Raw genomic sequence first — 17,816 nt, forward strand, 5'->3', positions numbered from 1 at the left:
CCAGGGACTGCATCAAAAAACTCTGTGGGTTTAGCAGAAATTTAGTCTACATTTTTCTCGCATAGTTTTCACTCTGTATTTGGATTTCTCTGCCCAGTGTGCATGGCGGGAAAATGGGTCAAGTAAGGAAGAGGGTGGGGTGGGGTGGGGTGGTGGGGGGGGCAGAGTGGGGCCCATTGGTCCCTCAACATCCTTGTGTTGAATATGAAAATATATTATAGCATAATGTGTTCAGTATGCAAGCTTGAAGGAAACCATATGAAAAGATCCCAGACAAAGAGCCCTCTGTGTTCCAACTGACCCCCCCCCCCCTCCCCCATCATCCATTTGCTTCAATCAGGAGAGAGGGAGAGGAAGAGAGAGAGAGAGAGCGAGAGAGAGAGAGAGGAGAGGTAAAAAGAGGGAGGTGTGTGTTCAAAGTCGTAGGAACTGAAAAGGGGCAGTACACACGCTCGCTGCTCTCACACAGCCAGACCCACCGGAGTACAGGTGAGCAGCATGACTAAACCAACACACACCAAACAACCAAACAGGAAGGAGTACTGAATCCTGGACTTTAAACTGTCACTGCTGCAGACTTTGTCACCTGCAGCCAATTATTTTTACGGGGTAAGACACTACCTTTGTTTAGAGAGATAGAGGGAGATGGAGCGGGATGGGGGGGGTGCATTGAAGTGAAGCAGAGGAGGAGGGAAACTTTGAAAGTCTTTGTTTGAGTAGATGACAAACATCTGTGGCTGTTGTTTTTCCCTCGGTGGTGCAGGCAGACTTGCAGAGGGGGTTGGCTGGCTACATTAGCATTGTGGTCACTGATATGTGAGCCTATTGTCCTGGCTGTGTGGAGCCTGCTGTGTAGCCAGGTTATAGACTTTACTTCACTTTGTAACATTAGAAGGTGTATCCAATTAAAGACCTGGCTGGAGCTGTATTAACTTACATATATAAGTAATTGCTTCCTGTTAACACAACAGGTGAGGCCCATTAACTGCTTAAAAATGGAGCAACTGTGGATTTTACTCTGCCATCTATACATGATACCTAGTTATACCCCTTTAGTTTGTGCTGACAGAAAGTGAAAACTACTTTAAAATGTAGAAAATAACAACGATGCTACAGCAATTATATTAAATGCTCACTTTTTAAATTCTTAAATGTGCTCATACTTTCTCCCTTTGATGTCTAACAGTTTTCAGATTACGACTCTGATTGTTTTAGACGTTTCCTCCCTCTTGGCACAGGATCATATGCACCTTCTTCAAGTATTTATCTTTGCATCTTGAAGTTTTCCACCTGTGACTATGAGAGTAGGATGAGCTGCACATGAAGCAGACTCATCTTTACAACATTTTTGTCTGCGTGTTTTGTGAAAGATAGAAAGATTCCTTAAAGTTAAAAGAGAAATAGACGAGGAGGAGAAAGAAACGTACTTTTATTTCATTCTCAGCCTTGCAGTGTTTCAGATGTCAGTCATCAGCCAACACAAGCTGAGGCATGTCGAATATCACAGACTCCCGAGGAATTATAAACCAGGAATGCCAATTTTGGAACACTACCCAAAATTATTTCGTAGTGCTGCAAGGACCCTTCAATGGCTCTTTGTCTGAGTGCGAGAGAGTAAAGGGCCCCACTAAAGCCTTTAACATTTACAGCTGAATGATTTTACCAAACCATGCAGAATCCAGGCAAAAGGCAAGAAACTGCAGATACGTAGCAGTTCTGCCCTTGAAGTATTTAATCATAAAGGCATGCCTGTCAATGTCATGAACAGATGCCTCATTATAAGCCCAGGAACTGAAACATTTTTAAGTCTTACAGTAGGTGGAATGCATGCTCACCTGACATCCACACATCTGGCATACCTCAACCCATGTGCGCCCAGAGCAACCGATGATGTACAGATGCCATGGCAGAGGTGGAAATGCATACAGTATTTGAGTTATTAGGTGGCTGACATGCTTTCTACAAGTTGGCTATTGATAGAGATGTAAATAGACAAGAGAACGGCCATAAGGGACAAATGAATAATTACAGTTTCTATGGCTGCCAAAGACATTTATTTTATGTGTCATCACCATGTGAGACATGCTGCAGAGATGTGTTGGATAGATCCACAAATGAATCCATCACATGCTGATGATGTACAGGAACCCTGTGATTACACACTGAAGTGGCCTACGGGCCAAACGGTAAATGATATCCTTGGTTCTAATCATAGAGGTCAGTGGGTGGCACAGGAAAACTGTGCGGGGGCGGTGGCTGAGCTGGACAGGTGGGCCCTGTGAAATACATTTTTGAACTTCAAGGTAATTGAAGGTTGGAGACATGACATCAGGCCTTAGGTATGGCAAGAGGACGCATCAGATGGAATGGGGTAGATATCACCAGTATGTTTGGAAGAAACGCAACACTCAAGCGTGCTATTAAAAAGCTGGGACCAATGAAAGAAAAAAAAGAACAGATTGTGGCAAATGAGGATTTTCTTAGAGGAGTCCATATGTGTTTTGTCTTTTGAACCAGAGTTAAGTCTGTGTCTGCATATTTAATCATTCTGGTACAACAAAAACAACTGTGAATAAAGAGAATGTAGCAAGAGCAGGTAGTAATGTAAAAAGACAATGTCAGTCAGTCTTCAAATGAGCTCCGGATTGATCCAAACACATCTTGGAGAATCAAAGAGCTGTTGTCACAGTGTCCAAACAATAATGTCCTTCATCTCCTCTCACTTGACACAACCATGCCGGTACTCTAAATTGTGGAGGATTTTTGTTGCTTTTCCACAGAGAGGCGGGGCAGAGTTTTGTTTGGGTTTATTGTGTTCAGGGGGAAATGAGCAGCCCTCCTGCAGACTGTCATGACTCAGCTGTCATGTCACAGAGTGTCTCCACAAAACACAGTTTTCAAGGGATGCTAACAAATTCATGGTGCTTGCACACCTTCAGGAGAGATAAATGTGAGCATGCTTGCTCTGCCTGTATGGAATCACAAAAGGCATTTCAAAAATAAAGACTGCATGTAGTTCTCTGCACAGCCGCCCCACTCCTGAGTGTTACAGAGGTGACTCTCAAGCAAAAACAAACCCAACTGCGATTTCAGGGACAGGCAAGTCTGATCAAGGACATGAACGTGAAAACACAGGTTTATTATTACAAACTTTGCCAGTGGGTCGTATTAGCTTTTACAGGGAAACGAGACACTTCGGATCTAACAAAAATTGTTTATCAGATAAGAGGGAGGGATGCAAGAGCCTTGATATCAGTATAGGACACTCAAATCTGTGTTTGTCTCTGGTTAAACAGAAAGCTTCAATCCACATTCACTTTGTGAGTGTTCTGCATCAAAATCACAGCTCCCAAGGCAGAGATAAATCTGTTTTCTTTGGCAGGTTAATACAGTGTGTCTGACCTAAAAGCCTCAAAAAATTGTTGCCGTCCGAACTTCTTTGGAGACAAGATTGAGTTTATCACGTTCATTTCCTTTTCCACCCCTTTAGCCCAACTACAGTTCAAAGAGAGTCTTCATCTTTGAAGACAGAGTTTGGGGCTTTCATTGTCCAGAAACTGGACATAGTTTGAGATTTATACTTTCTGGAAATAAACCAGTGTTCATTACAAGTATTAGATGAACTAAGCCGAGTATATTAAAATATTCTTCAAGCCGTTTTCTCAAAAACCCATTTCAATTTGTAAAAAATGCAGACTCCATGTCAGCACAGGGGTCAGGTCTTTTGGACTGCTTTCTTGAAACCATTATGCATAATACTTCAAACCCTGTACAGAGCAGAGGATTGAAATTTGTGCCATTACACAAAGGGCAATGATAGAAAATCGAGTAGGATCCTTGTACCAGCTGTTTGCCAAAGTTGCGGTTTGCCAGAGTTGTGGGTAGATGTAATATCCAGCTGGAATTTGGGAGTTGGAAGGAAATGATGATTTTCAACCTGCATGTATTTCTTTTTCAGGTGGTTCTGGACAGAAAATGGACATGGAGAGGCATTAGATAAACTACAGCAACCTCTCATTCCCTGAGCAGTCCCTATGTACAGCTGAAGCGCAATCCACCAAACTAAAACACTGACAGATTTAACTAACTTTAATTAAATATATTTGAGCTCCGGATACAAGCAAGTCTCGGGAATGACCTTTCATGAGTGAGATGTTATTCGTCACATGCACCCAACAGCAAGAAGCGACCATATGCACCATTGCCCTTCACTTCACTGTACAGTTATGATCTCCAGGATAAAGAGCAGATCCTCTCCTCTCAAAGAAAAGTAAATTGTACTTTGGAGATTGAGATGCAGCTTGTTTTGGTGACTAAAATAGCAGAGGAGAAAGAGGAATGTCTGAGAAAAAAGGGAGTATTAGAGAGATGCAAAGGAGAAGACTGGGCTGATTATCGTCCCTCGTTGCCAGAATTTTAAGAGAACACAACAAACTTGTGCAATTTTTATGGCGCCTGTCCATGGGAACACATCCAAGGCACATTGGAGCTGACCCTCCTGGGAGGTCCTATTAGATAGATAATAATACTTCATGAATACCAAAGTGAGAACACACTTCTTCCATCAGATTTCAGCTGACTACAGGACAACATTTGGAAAGATTATTGCTGAAGGCTGAGCCGTGACCGGAAGAAGCATCTTGGAAAACTGAGCTACTCCTTTCCTTGTCCCGTTTTGCTTTCTTGTTGCTCTAAACCTATTCACAAACAGCCAGTAAGGACTAAATCTTCCATCTTCCAACTGGACAGGCAGTTTCATCTTATCAGAAAAAGATTGAGCTGACTGGAAACATTCGCATATCCTCCTTCTGAGGGCTTTTGTTTGTGCTGCTGCGCAAGCATTTTACTGTGGGTAGCAATGGAGAAGGGACATACGCCTATCAGGAGAGGGGTGAGCTGGAGTCCAGGAGGACTGAGGAAACCTCTCCAGGCAACGCAAAACATGCACACTCCTGGGACAGCTTGCAGTGCATCATGGGAGAAGACAGGATTCAACAAAGAACAGATGAGTCGGAAAACAAGTAAGTGTTTGTTTATCTATCATTTTCTGTCCTTATATGGAGGCAGCCCAAGCTGCAGCAACAAGGTGTATTATTACTGTTTTGCTTCCTAACGGAGAAATGTTTTTGTGAATACATTTCCAGTGGTTTGTTTGTGGTGCTGCCTTAATGCTACAGCATAGCTTAAACTGCATTATCATAAAATCTATAACTAAATAAGCCTCATCAGTGCGACTTGACACAGTGAGGTTCTCCATGAAACATCTGTTTCTATGCCGTAAAAATACAGGCTGCCCCAACAGCAGCGGAAATGCAATCATGCATCACTGCTAAAGGGTGGACGAGCTGGGATGTGTTGCACCAACAGGCTAACTTGTGGTAAAAACTTCTTGGAAACTTCGTCAGGACTTTCTATATGCTTTCACAGCTGTCAGAGTATGAAAAAAACAGGAGTTCACGTACCACCATAACACCAAAACAATAGGCTGCTAAATGCGGAAAAACAGAAATAATACTTAACTGGAAAGATAATTACCTCTGGGCTGTGACAAGCCTGTCAGACGCAGTATTCAAAAAGAGAGAAAAGACATTGTGCTGTGAGGAAGCATAACAGAAAGGTCATGGCCATCAGATAATTGTCCCTGATATAGATCTAGCCTCTGTAGCTCCAACACTGTTCTCATCACTCATTACTCACTAATTGGTTTCCTCAAAAGAAAGAAAGAAAAAAAGCACTGTTTATAGTCAGCTACATCTCTGCAGAGACACAAATGACGAGCAGCAGGACTTGGTTTCAACCTCTGAGCTGGTCTTTTATTTCCCCCACGGGATCCGCTGAGAGTTTAGGTCACATTCAGCCCAGTAAGATCCCAGGACCTCTGTTAATCCTTGTCTTTCCATACCACTTCACACATCACCCACAGGGGCCGGTGCTGTCATACCGCTCACCCCACAGCCATCACCCAGAGAAAGATAACATCCGACAGGGTAATCTGACCTTTGATACACAAATGCAGTGTTGGCCCCCTGACTTAAATCCTCCCTCTGTGAGGGAGTTTAAGGGTTTCTCTCGCCCACACGGTGATGAGGGGATGGGACAGAGGGCAGAGGGATCAGACAGAGAAAATTATAGGTAGGAAAACTGGTGGTGGACAATGAGATGTGCATCATTAAAGAGGGCAGAGGTTTGTCTCTGCTGGGCGACAGGAAATTCCTATTCTGCCTTTGCAGGTTGGAGCTTAGGGCTAAGAGGGTTCAGGGAGGTCAGACTTAGGGATTGTGCACACACACTCTTACATTGTGATATCCAGACACACATGGAGGGCAGCAGAGGTCAGGTGCTGGATCTCTTGAGTCTCAGTCAGTCTGGTCTGATCCATACACAGACAATCTGGAGTATCTCTTGTCTCCCTTTCCACTTCAAAGACTGCAACAAAATGTCAGACACTTCCCTGCCATCACAAGACATCAGACAGAGATAAGCCGCTCAATATTTGCCATTGACTGGACACCTCTGCAGAACTGTCAAAACAAAGTGTGTGCTAACTGCTAAAACATCAATACTTTCGCAACAGATTCTCTGAGCTCCTCTCTCAGAGGCAGGTCTTCGTCTTTAAAAATTAGTGGAAACACTGTGGAGGTGGTGGAGCACATTTGAAAAAGTGAAACAGAGCTGGAGGCTGTGCTGTCTGTCATTCAGCCTCCAGCTACAGACCTCCTCCCTCCTTCCCTCCCTCGCTGTCTGCCTGTCTCTGTGCTGGACTGCAGAGAAAAAGAAACCCGATCCCTTGTCTCGCTACAGAAAGGGGGTGTGAAGCTGTCAGACGCAGTTAAATTGAAAACTCTGGTGGAAGTACTAGAAAAACAGCGGAGCTCTGAATTTGACACAAGAAAGGTAAGAGATTAGTCATTAAAGCAGATCCAGAGAGTTAATTTTTTTTAAGTTAACTCATAAGTGGTTAGGAAAGTTTATAGCCCTCAATTTAAACTGAGGAGGAACTTAAGCTTGCCTGTTTTGTGAAGAAAAACGACTTGTTTATATTGTGATGTTTTGTACCTGGAAACTCCAGCGAGACTACCGACCATAAATTAGGTCATTTCTTCCTGATAAGGTAAAGAGTTTCCATTGAACCTTTAGCCTTGCCTTGTAATCTGTACTTTATGAGCTGTGTAATATGTGCTGTAAATCAAAAAGGACATTAATAAGAGCCTGATTTCTTCATCACCTCTGTGTATCCTTTTGTTGGTTAATGATTAGAACATGTTCAGTAGGTTCATATTATGGGGAATGTTATGACTGGTGTCATTTAATCAGATATTCATCAACGTTTGTTTCACGTTACTAGAAGATTCACTGAGAAACAAAAAAAGAATTTCACAGAGTATCATTTGATTTCACAAAAATGTCATGACATTGATCACTGATGAGATTTGCACCTGCGTGTTACTTGATGCCAGTCTCGTTCCCTCCAGTGCTAAGATGTTTACAGCGAAGACGCTTCATTTCAAGCCTCACTGCTCTGGCTCTGGTATATTCATGTAGCCTGAATTCTAAAAAAAATAATAAATAAATAGCTAATAAAAAATGTCATTGGGGTCTGCGCTGGTATTCCCACCCATATTGACAACCTTGATAAAAGGCACTGAATTTAAGTACCTGTATGATAGGTTGGTTTATTTCTTTGCAGCATTCTATAAAGGAAGACAATTTATGCTTGTGTTAATAGTTGGGTGAGGACTGCTTATGTTTTAAAGGGCTGTGTGATGTTTTCTTCAATAGACTGTTGTCACAAATATGGAATGATGGTTGTAATATCAACCTTTTATAGTCTCACACCCTGTCTTTTCCCTGTGAGTGACAGTTTGACTGATTTACCACAGTTGTTGCTGACACTGATGTATGTCCCTACAGACATAACCACTGCCATCATCAACAGATATTTTTATTGTAAATTGGCTGCAAATGCTTATAATCCAAATCCTCCCTATAGTCCTTCTTTATATATTAAAATAATAAGACAAAGATCATAAACTAAAATAGGTTTATGTAAAAGAAGGTTATCCTACAAAGAGTTAATTCAATTACTGTGAGGGTAGTCTGTAAAATCAATGACAGATGGATATTATTCCTTTTACTGGGGGAAATGATCATGTTAGCTTTATTCTCTTTGCCAGGAAAAACTGCCTGCAAAATGAGGTCTATAGGAAAGCTTTAGAAGTGATTGATTTATGCATAATTATTATGATTGGCACATGATTGTATCAAATAATGTAGCTGTCTGGTTCCATCACCTTATTAAATGCAGAAAGTGTCACGATTGTGCCAGCTGTCTGAGAAACCTCCTGGAAGGACGTTAAATATCTTCCACCAATCGGACTTACATGAATCAGATGAATAATCTACCAGATGTGTCACTGCAAGTTATTCCCCTTTAAAAGTCTATCAGAGAATATATGATTTAAGCTTTTTATTCTGTTAAAAACGTAACAAGTTTGCTATATTTAAGATGTGTACACTTGATTGTATAGTATGTTTATAGACAGCAGTCAAATGTTGTCATTTTTGGAAGCCAAAGCTTATAAAAATGGTCTATCAAGGGTTGAAGCTGCACTATTGCACAAATTAACTACAGAGAGAAACCAAAGGCATGTTGGAAGCTCAGGCAGGGAGTTTTCTCAGTGGTGGAGGAATGCTCAGGGAGGGACTACTGCAGATGGCAGAGGAAATAGCTCCACTGCCTGGAATGAAGCTCTTAAGCTCAGAAAACAAACTGTAATTTTAACACAGACGTGTCTTATTTTATGATTTTAAGGTAATTAGAAAAAGTGCAACATCAGTGGTGGGAAAACATATTTTTGATATAGACCTTTTTTATTCTTATTAATTTTAGTCAGCAAGCTTTTATGTCTTTCTTGTTAAAATGTTTATTTAAAAATTTTCTGCACCTGTGTCTGTTAGTCAGTGGTCTATAGCTGCGATCTGCTGAGTCAAGTGTCCACAAAGCTGTATTTTTCTTACTGGACTGTAATAGAAAGCACTTCAAAGAACAATCAAAACCATATGGCGCTGAAACAATTATGTGGGTTTTAAAGAGAATATTAAATCCCAGACTTGTTAAAAATTTGTCCTTGCTGGTTCTCTCGATTTGTACATAAAAGCAGTGTGGTGAGCTTTAATTGCATGTTGAGGAGTTGTCTGTGTTTGAACAGTAGATGGAGCACACTGCTAAGTCTCCCAAAGATGGGGTCTTTTCTATTTATCATTAATCAAACAACATCTCAAAAAAGAAAAAAATCCCTTGTTTGTGTTATTGATCGAGATGTCCATTCTCCCCATGTCTTTCACCCCAGATCTTTCACGGAGCGCCAGTTTATCAGAGAAGGAACTAAAGGAGGCTCGTGTCAGGAGTCAAATCATTGCTGCTCAGCTCAACATCCCTTCCAACTCAAGCTCCAGAGGTGTGCAGCTCTTCAACCGGCGCAAGCAGAGGGTTAACGCTTTCACTCTCGAAAGCTGTGGAGAAGGGTCAGGGGAGGACAGAGCTGAGAATGTGAAAACCGACCCTTCATCTAACAAACTAACATGGGCAGAGAGGAGCAGTGAGGAAAAGGACAGAGACCTGAACTTTAAAAATAGTGCTACTAAGCCACTGTCAAAACCTGGGAGGGTGCTTTTAGTAGGTGAAATCACGGAGGACCCAGATAAGGATTTCCACAAGGAAGATAACATGGAGGACTGTGTTATCCAAGAGAGACATTTCCTCCCTGTCAAGGAAGAGCAGGAGGAAGAGGAAGAGGCAACAGATAACATCTACGAGGAGCCTGAGGACAAGGTCAAGGAGATTCCCCCTGGAAGTAATAATACTGATCCAGTCCCAATTGGACTTGCTGAAGGTGAAGCAAAGATAAATGGGGGCCACACAGGGCCAGTTCCTGCTGGAAAGCTTCTTAATGGCAGCCGCAGTACCTCTGGACCCGAGAAAGTGTCTGTGTCCACATCCAAGCAGACAAGCACCATTATCAATAGAACTGCTAGGCCCTTTTTCTCTCCACTGACAGTGCAGTCTCCAGAGGCAGTTAGCCCTGTCATGGACATTCCCCCTCCTCCTTCTTACGCCACTCCTCCTCTTCCTGCTTTCACTGCTTCCCAGCCTGTGGTGCTCTCACCTCCACCTCCTCCTCCATCATATCCCACACCTCCTCTCCCAGCCTTTACAAACCAGCCCCCGCAGACCTACTACTCCAGTCCATCTCCGATCTCTCCCGTCATGTCCCCTTCATCCCTTCCACCACCTCAGTGTCCTGTTGCTTCTCAATACCCACCCTCACTCCACCATGGTCCTCCCACAGCTCCAAAGCCCTCCACCTTTGTTCCTCAGTCTGCTGGAGAGAGGAAACCAATAACACAGATTAAAACAGGAATACTCGAGGAGGGCGCTGCTAGAAGGGCAAATAGGAAGTCAATGTTCACTTTCAAAGAGAAGCCAGTGGTACCTCCAAACCCCGAGCTGCTCTCTCTGGTTCAGGGAGCTGATGAAAGGAAAAAACATGGACAGAGGTCTGTGCCTGAGCCATCATCTGAGGAAGAGTTGCTGGCTTTGGGTGCAGAGGCCTCCAATTTCCTTGCCAAGGAAGAGGACAGGACCGAAGAGGCAAGAGCTCCAGAATGGGCCTCTTGCCTCAAGAGCTCCAGGACCCGACCAAGGGCAGAGCACAGACCAGAGCAGACCCTCACCAATGTTTCAGGAAAGGGGGCTGAGCTGTTTGCCAAGCGTCAGTCCAGGATGGAGAAATATGTTGTTGAGAAACAAAACACCGGACAAATTAGGTCTCCTTCTCCCACAATGTCTCTGCCTCCATCTTGGGTGTACCCATCAAATATGCCTGGCAGGGTCAAGGCTATTGCTAAAAACTCTGACATGAATGCTCAGCTTTCACAAAACCTTAAGACCCAACAAGCAGTCAAGCAAAAACCAAGGCAAAAAGCTCCAGCACCAGAACCAGTTCCAGAGCCTCCTCCTTTAGAGAATGGTTGCTCCAAGATAGAAATGGACCTGTCAAGGCACCAGCCTTACCAGCTTAACTCTTCCCTGTTCATCCTTAATCCAGTTAAGGACCCGATCAGTACCCTCCCCAGAGGAGCACCTCAGCCCAAGAACCAGATTTCTACCCAGCCATTCTCTAGACAGACTTCCTTACCTAATCAGGCTCCTTCTCATTTCAGTACCCAGTGTATGTCCCCACAACTGTCTCTTAGCCCTATGAGAGGAGGATCAGAATATCCACCAAGTCCAGTATCTGGGCAACTGAGGATCAGCTCTCCCACGTCTGCCTTTTCTCCAGAGCGAGTGTCCTCTCCTCGGTCAGGGGTCCAGGCACCAAGGCCCACATTTTCTGCCAAGAAGGCAGGGATTGCACCACAGGTGTGGAGACCCTCTCTGTATCATTTTTAGAAAATATGTTTACATCAGGGTGAGGGGGTTCTTTTGTAGGGATTATACACATGATTGGAAAACTAAAACAGAGATTTGGTAGTGTCAATATTTACAGAATATTTAACTTTTTTGTTCAACTTGTGCCTTTTTCTCATATTATCTCTTGCATTGTAGGTAAATTACACAGTAGATTCTTTTTATGTGTGAAATGTTTTTATTCTCACATGTATCAGAAAAGAACTGATCTACAAGAAATGCAATAGTAATTGCATCCAGACCTTGCAAAATGATCTAAGAGAATTCATCTTTATTGTGTAGTGAATATACAAATGTATTTTTTCCAGAGTAACAAACAGCAGTAATTGCCATCAGATAAAATAAAAATTCAGCTTGATGTAATCAGTTCCATGCCTAAAGCCGCTAATCACGTCAGCACTAAAAAACTCCAAATTTTAGGATGCTTTAAAATATGATGAGAAACAACCTCACATTTTTTCCACTTTGTCTTCCAATTCTGTGGGCACCAGGGTGATGCTGTTTCACAGAGCACTATAACAGATGGTCTGGCATCTGCTTTATGATCTATGATTTGCAATTTAATGCTGCTTACTGACAAGAGCAAAAGAACTCCTTTTATGTCTTAATGTCTTCAGGGTAATTCACTGTGCTTTAAAACATTTTTACCTAAATATATCATGTGTGCTCTGATTCTTTGATGTTCCAAATCTGCATGCTGCATACTAATTTGGACCTACATATATTGTTTTTGTGACTGAAAGAAGTAATTCCAGAGGAATCACAGGACATCATCAATCACTGTTGTTTTAGACTGCAGGGTTTATGTATGTTTCTATTCATAAAGCTTGTTTCACTTCTCTCTTCTGTTGTTATGCTGTCTGCTATGATTTGTGTGTGTGTGTGTGTGTGTGTGTGTGTGTATGTGTGTGTGTTAAAGTGAATCTTTCTTTCTGTAATTAAAGCTTTATGCTAACTCTCTTCTCTGACCTCTTTCTTCTTTTTTCTTATTTCCAGACTTCACTGGCTTCTTTCAACCATTAATTTCACTGTTAAGTGTTTGTTATTTCACTTTCCTGCCTTTCTTGCAGAGGCATGCCCCCTTTAAGTTCATAGATAGGTTGCCACAGTAGACATGTCTATTTTGGAACACAGTATGTGACAGTCCAGAAGTAATTATTACAGCCTTACACTGCAAGACATTTTACATTTAACAGTTTGCGTTGTGTGTATCATGATTAGACTTGACCCTTGAGACCTCAATACCTTTGCCTTGAAGGGCTCAGACATTCATACAAATCAAGTGACCCTTGACATGACTCTAGCTTCTTTCAGAGATGCCCTGAACTGTGGAAATATGACCAATAACATTAATCTTAAAAGACCGGGAGTTCTCTGGTTACTGATCCAAGTGGTTCCATCTATAACTCTAAAGTCAGTCTTCATATTATTATCACATGTGGAGATAGATAGCATGCTCTCAGTTAATATGTGCTTAAGATGGAATGCTACTCTTGCTTTAGTCAAGTAACTTCATATCCCTGTAAAGGTTAACCACCTCAGGAAGACCAGATGACAGTAACTCGAGAGAGAAACTAAAGACTAGACCTATGTGTGCTGGTGGCTATGCTTACTTAAGAAAAACACAGAAGAAAGGAATACACAGATGACCTGAATGCCACTGGGTCTCAGACTGGGCACATAAACACCCAAACAAACTTGCTTGTTAAAAACCAGACTGTTATAATTTTAGATTAGGAAGGCATTTATTTATTCCGATGTTCTATAAGTACAACAACTATAATCTTTTATTTTGCAAGTTTGAGTTATGTTTTTGTGTGTATGTTTCCAAGAGTCTAAAAATCATTATTTGTCATGATCTAACAGACACCAAAGGCCTCCCCGGTTGAAACCCCCAGTGAAACTCCACCTCCAACCAGGACATCCAGCCTCACCAGATGTTTCAACAGTCCAGAGGGCCCCACCACTGAACACTGGGCTCCCAGCCTCCAAACTAATTGCCCCTCCACTTACACCCCCACATGCTCAGTTACTTCCCCTGTATCTTCTCCCAGGGGTACAGGATGCCAGTCCCCTGTGACTAGTCAGAATATCCAGTTTTCCACAGTAACCTCCACGGCAACATCCACACCCTCCCAAACATCTACAGCCACCACTTCACGTTCTCCTCCTTGGAGTTCAAGGTGTCAGTCCCCAATGATGAGCCAGAATACCCAGTCTTCTGGCATCTTCTCCATTCCTAGTTTCAAACCTGCCCAAACTTTTGTGACTACTTCACCTCTTTATCCTCCTTGGGGTTCAAGGTGCCAGTCTCCTGTAGTAAGCCAACACACCCAATCTTCCCCTGTCTCCTCCACACTCACATCCAGACCCTCCCAGAGCTCCACAGCCACATCCCCATGCTCTCCTCTTTGGGGATCAAGATGCCAGTCCCCAAAGGTAAGCCAGAATACCTCTACTGTTGTCTCCATTTCCACACCCAGACCAAACCAAACATCTACAGTCACATCTCCTGTCTCTCCACCTTGGGGTTCACGTTCCCAGTCTCCTGCACTTTCTCAGACCAGTTTACCCTTCTCCACTACTAGACCTCTGCACACATCCTCTGCCACCTCTCCTGTTTCCCCACCAAAAGACAGCCGCTGCATGTCCCCCATCATTAATAACCTAGACTCTAAAGCTAACCATCGCCTCCTGGCCAAAAACATCATCAATGCAGCCAAACGTAAAAACAGTCCCTCTCCTGGAGCACTAAACAGTCACAGTCTCCCCATCTCACCTTTGGGGAATTCCCACCATGGTTATGACTGTCACAAACCACCTATCAGCCCTTTCCAGTCGCGGTCATTGGGGGCTCAGTCACCTACCTTCACCAGCCCTCCTCCCACCCCAACGCAGAGGATCTGCTCCCCCGTGAGGCTCTACAACACGCGATCCCTCACTGACTCTGATGCATCTGTCGAGTCTGAAGACTCAGGCCTCCGATCACCTGGCCTGCACTCCTACAACACTTGTCCCCGCGGCTGGGGTGGTAGCATGAGGGTAAAGAGAAGCACCGTCTCCACTGACCTGTGAGGATTCTCCAGCCAATTAAAGCATTATTTAACTTTTCATAGGCCTTTGTGGCATTGGTTCAACCAGTTAAAGAGTTTCTGATGGCGGTTTATCAGACCAATATTAGATAAGTTATCTTTCTGTAACTTTGAAAACTGATCTTATTGTGTCACAGTAGAGTTAGTATTTCATATGACTCACATTCTTAGTATGGACTGACAAGAACAAGCTTTTACATGCTGTGGCTTGTACGCTTCTTACATACCAAAAAAGTGCGAAAGACTCAAAATAACCAAAGATTACAATGAATGTTATACTTTTTATATCTTACACCAACAAACATACTCTCATAGCCACTGTTCTAATTAAGTAGAGTTTGTGAAAAGGGGTATTGGTTTTAAATATTATTAATGAATTGTTATGTTTGCTGGTCTGACGCAAGTCAAAAAAGGGAGAGACTTGAAGATTTTAAGGCATAGAAGGGATTCATGGAATGAATAATCCATAAATATGTAGCACAATGGACTGTGCACTGCTTTGGTCTCTTTGTACTGTAATAGTAAAGGATCAAATTTAACTATACATTGAACACTGATTTGCATTGGGTAAAACAAGTTTTTCCATGACAAAAAACACAGCGGTAGGTGGTAAACATGCTATTCATATTATCATACATCGTCAAACAGACTATTTCGCTTTTTAATCAATGGAAAATAAATCATATGCATAATTGTTGCAGTGCAATAATCAGGATGTATATACTTTGCTTTTGTGTACTGCATTTGCTAAAATGAATGTAAGTTTTACAGGCGGAATGACAGAATGACGAAAAAAAGGGAGTGTTGAGTATGAAGAGTTATGTCAAGGTTGGATGGGGCATTGGCGCACCTGCTCAATTGAACACTGATCACGTTCAAGACAAAAAGATTTCAAAATTTTTACGAGTTGGACAACAAACAAATATTAGCTGTTAATGTGCAAATTTAATGGTTCATTGACTGTAGTATTCATATTAGCAACTGATGTATGTATGCCAAAGTTTTGTTGCTTTTGCTGACCACAAACAGTGACTCTATTCCAAATAAGTAATGAGGAACAGATTAGCATATTTTGTGGCTGTACTTATTGTACAATGTGTCTGTTTGAATGAGGTGTAGAAGCAAATGTGTATGTGACACAAGCAGAGAAGGTACAACAAAACGTTGTTAAACTTTCATAGCAAAAATAGGGTAGATGAATGTTGTATGTTTTGAAAGCATTTGTGAGAAAAGGATCAGAGGAATGGATTCTATTTTACATTCTCTTTAACTTCTAAAGGTTTTTATACTTGATTTGCACTTGTGTTAATTCCATTTCAATTGTTTAAGGCATTGTTTAATACTTGATTTGCTCAAGCAGGTGTAATTCATAAATAAAACGTGATAATGTAAATCTCAGAACATTCCTGCACAATTCAACATGTTGACGTGCTGGTGGATATTAGCAGTAAACATGACTGCTGCCTGCAAACCACATGGCTTTCTGTTTTAAGTGTGGGCTCTTTGAAAGCCATTTTATTCTGTTCCCAACATTCCCAGTCCTGTAACAACACACACAAAAAGTCATTCCTTCACTACCTGACATGCAGGCCAAAAGCATCAGCACATTTCTAAATATTAACTTCTGTGTGTCATTTGAGTGACAGGGACACCTGCTACATGGTGACCTGGCTCCTTCAGCAGAATTTAACCTATCACTGTCATAGATTGGTTTCAACCGGGGTCACCTCTCGACAAACCAAACACTGCTGCATCAAATGCAGAAAATAATCCTTTGCTGTTTTAAATTTTGCAAGCAGGTTTTGGGGAGCTCAGTGATTGCATATCTGCGTTTTTGAATACAGCTAATTTCTCCTCTCATTTCGCAAGTGTATGATGTCTGAAAATTAAAGTGTTGATGCACCAATTTAAATAATGTGTCATTTGTCATTTGTATTATTTTTATTATTATACTTCCCCTTTCTCTCATATACCTAAATGAAACATTAGTGGGTGATGGGATGCACATACACGACACATTTATCCATTTATATAGTTTAATTAGTCTTTTGAACATTTCATTAATTTACCATTATAGTACATTGTAAATAATATAATAAGAGACGTTAATGCTGTTAGTGCTGGGGCCAGAAGGGGTAAAAGTAATTATTTCTGATCTGGAGTCATTCAACTGCAGGAAATTTTTGGACATCCAATACTTAATTTCAACAAGGCAGGACATAATACAAGATACACTGGTGGTACCAGGCTTTATTGGCACAGACATTTGCAGAGAACATTGATATTATGTCTACACATGATTTGATCTAAGGTTAGCATATGTATAGTAAATAGGAGGGAGGGGACCCAGAACAGACTAAGGGAGCACCAAAGAAGACTGAGGAGGAGAAGCCGTCGTCAAGCCTAACAGGGAAGTACCTGTTTAAAAGATTGGAGATGAACCAATCCAGAGCCATGTTACTGCTGCTTAGATTGCTGTAATAATAACTGTAATAATAACCAAAAGACTAAATTCATCACTAATAATATACTATACACATGCAGCCTAGAAAAATGTATAATTTCCCCTGTTTTTAATGCTGCTTGGCTTTTGAATATGCTTACAAGTTCAAGTTCACTCAAAGTCCTAAGTTGTGTACAAGATAAACCTCTGCTGCATTTGAAGACATATATCTTTGGATTAACAGTCTTTACAGTCTTGTGTTATGCTTCAAAGTCAGTGCAACGTACTACATATTTGTGGTGATAGTTAGGGGACCAAAATGTCCCCAGCAACAACCCCTCAGGGTGAAAAGAAAACCAAAGCCACATTTATCACAGGCTCATAGACTGCCATCTGTAGGACTCCAGACAGAAGTTCAAATGAATCAACAGTGAGTGAACTGATTGTGAACATGGAACTGTTTCTCAAAATAAATATGTCAAATACAGTCTGTATGTTTTTTCTTTCCAAGAATTTATCACAGTACTGAAATCAGGCAATTTGTCCTGAATGAAAATGCTGTGGATTAAACTGTGGAAATGAGAAACAGTTTCACTTTAATGTTAGAATTAAACATGTGTTTTTTCTGCTAAGTGAGATTTGTATTGTGAAACAATCCTCAATAAACTCAATAAAACCAGTATCAGTGTCATGACATAGATTATGCTTACACTAACCTTTCATTTTCTTTCACAATAGTGTGAGCAGTATACAGTCTCCTGGTCATCTGAATCTTTACTTATTACATGCCATCGTTACAATGATTGCAATT

The 17,816-nt window shown here is 41.7% G+C and overlaps 1 protein-coding gene across 2 annotated transcripts; it reads left to right on the forward strand.

Moving 5' to 3' along the window:
- Positions 1-429: 429 nt before the first annotated feature.
- Positions 430-16,474, forward strand: LOC124068201 (synaptopodin). 2 transcript variants are annotated; one of them, XM_046406214.1, is made up of 4 exons: positions 430-489; positions 3,959-5,021; positions 9,351-11,422; positions 13,337-16,474. In XM_046406214.1, exons 2-4 carry the CDS (start codon positions 4,859-4,861, stop codon positions 14,543-14,545), a joined length of 3,444 nt encoding a protein of 1,147 aa, XP_046262170.1. In that variant the 5' UTR covers positions 430-489; positions 3,959-4,858; the 3' UTR covers positions 14,546-16,474. The 2 variants fall into 2 exon arrangements, with proteins under 2 accessions (XP_046262170.1, XP_046262171.1); XM_046406215.1 differs by having other exon boundaries at positions 486-609.
- Positions 16,475-17,816: the final 1,342 nt, after the last annotated feature.

Source organism: Scatophagus argus, chromosome 12, assembly GCF_020382885.2.
Source record: "Scatophagus argus isolate fScaArg1 chromosome 12, fScaArg1.pri, whole genome shotgun sequence".
In the NCBI taxonomy this organism is placed as follows: Eukaryota; Metazoa; Chordata; class Actinopteri; family Scatophagidae; genus Scatophagus; species Scatophagus argus.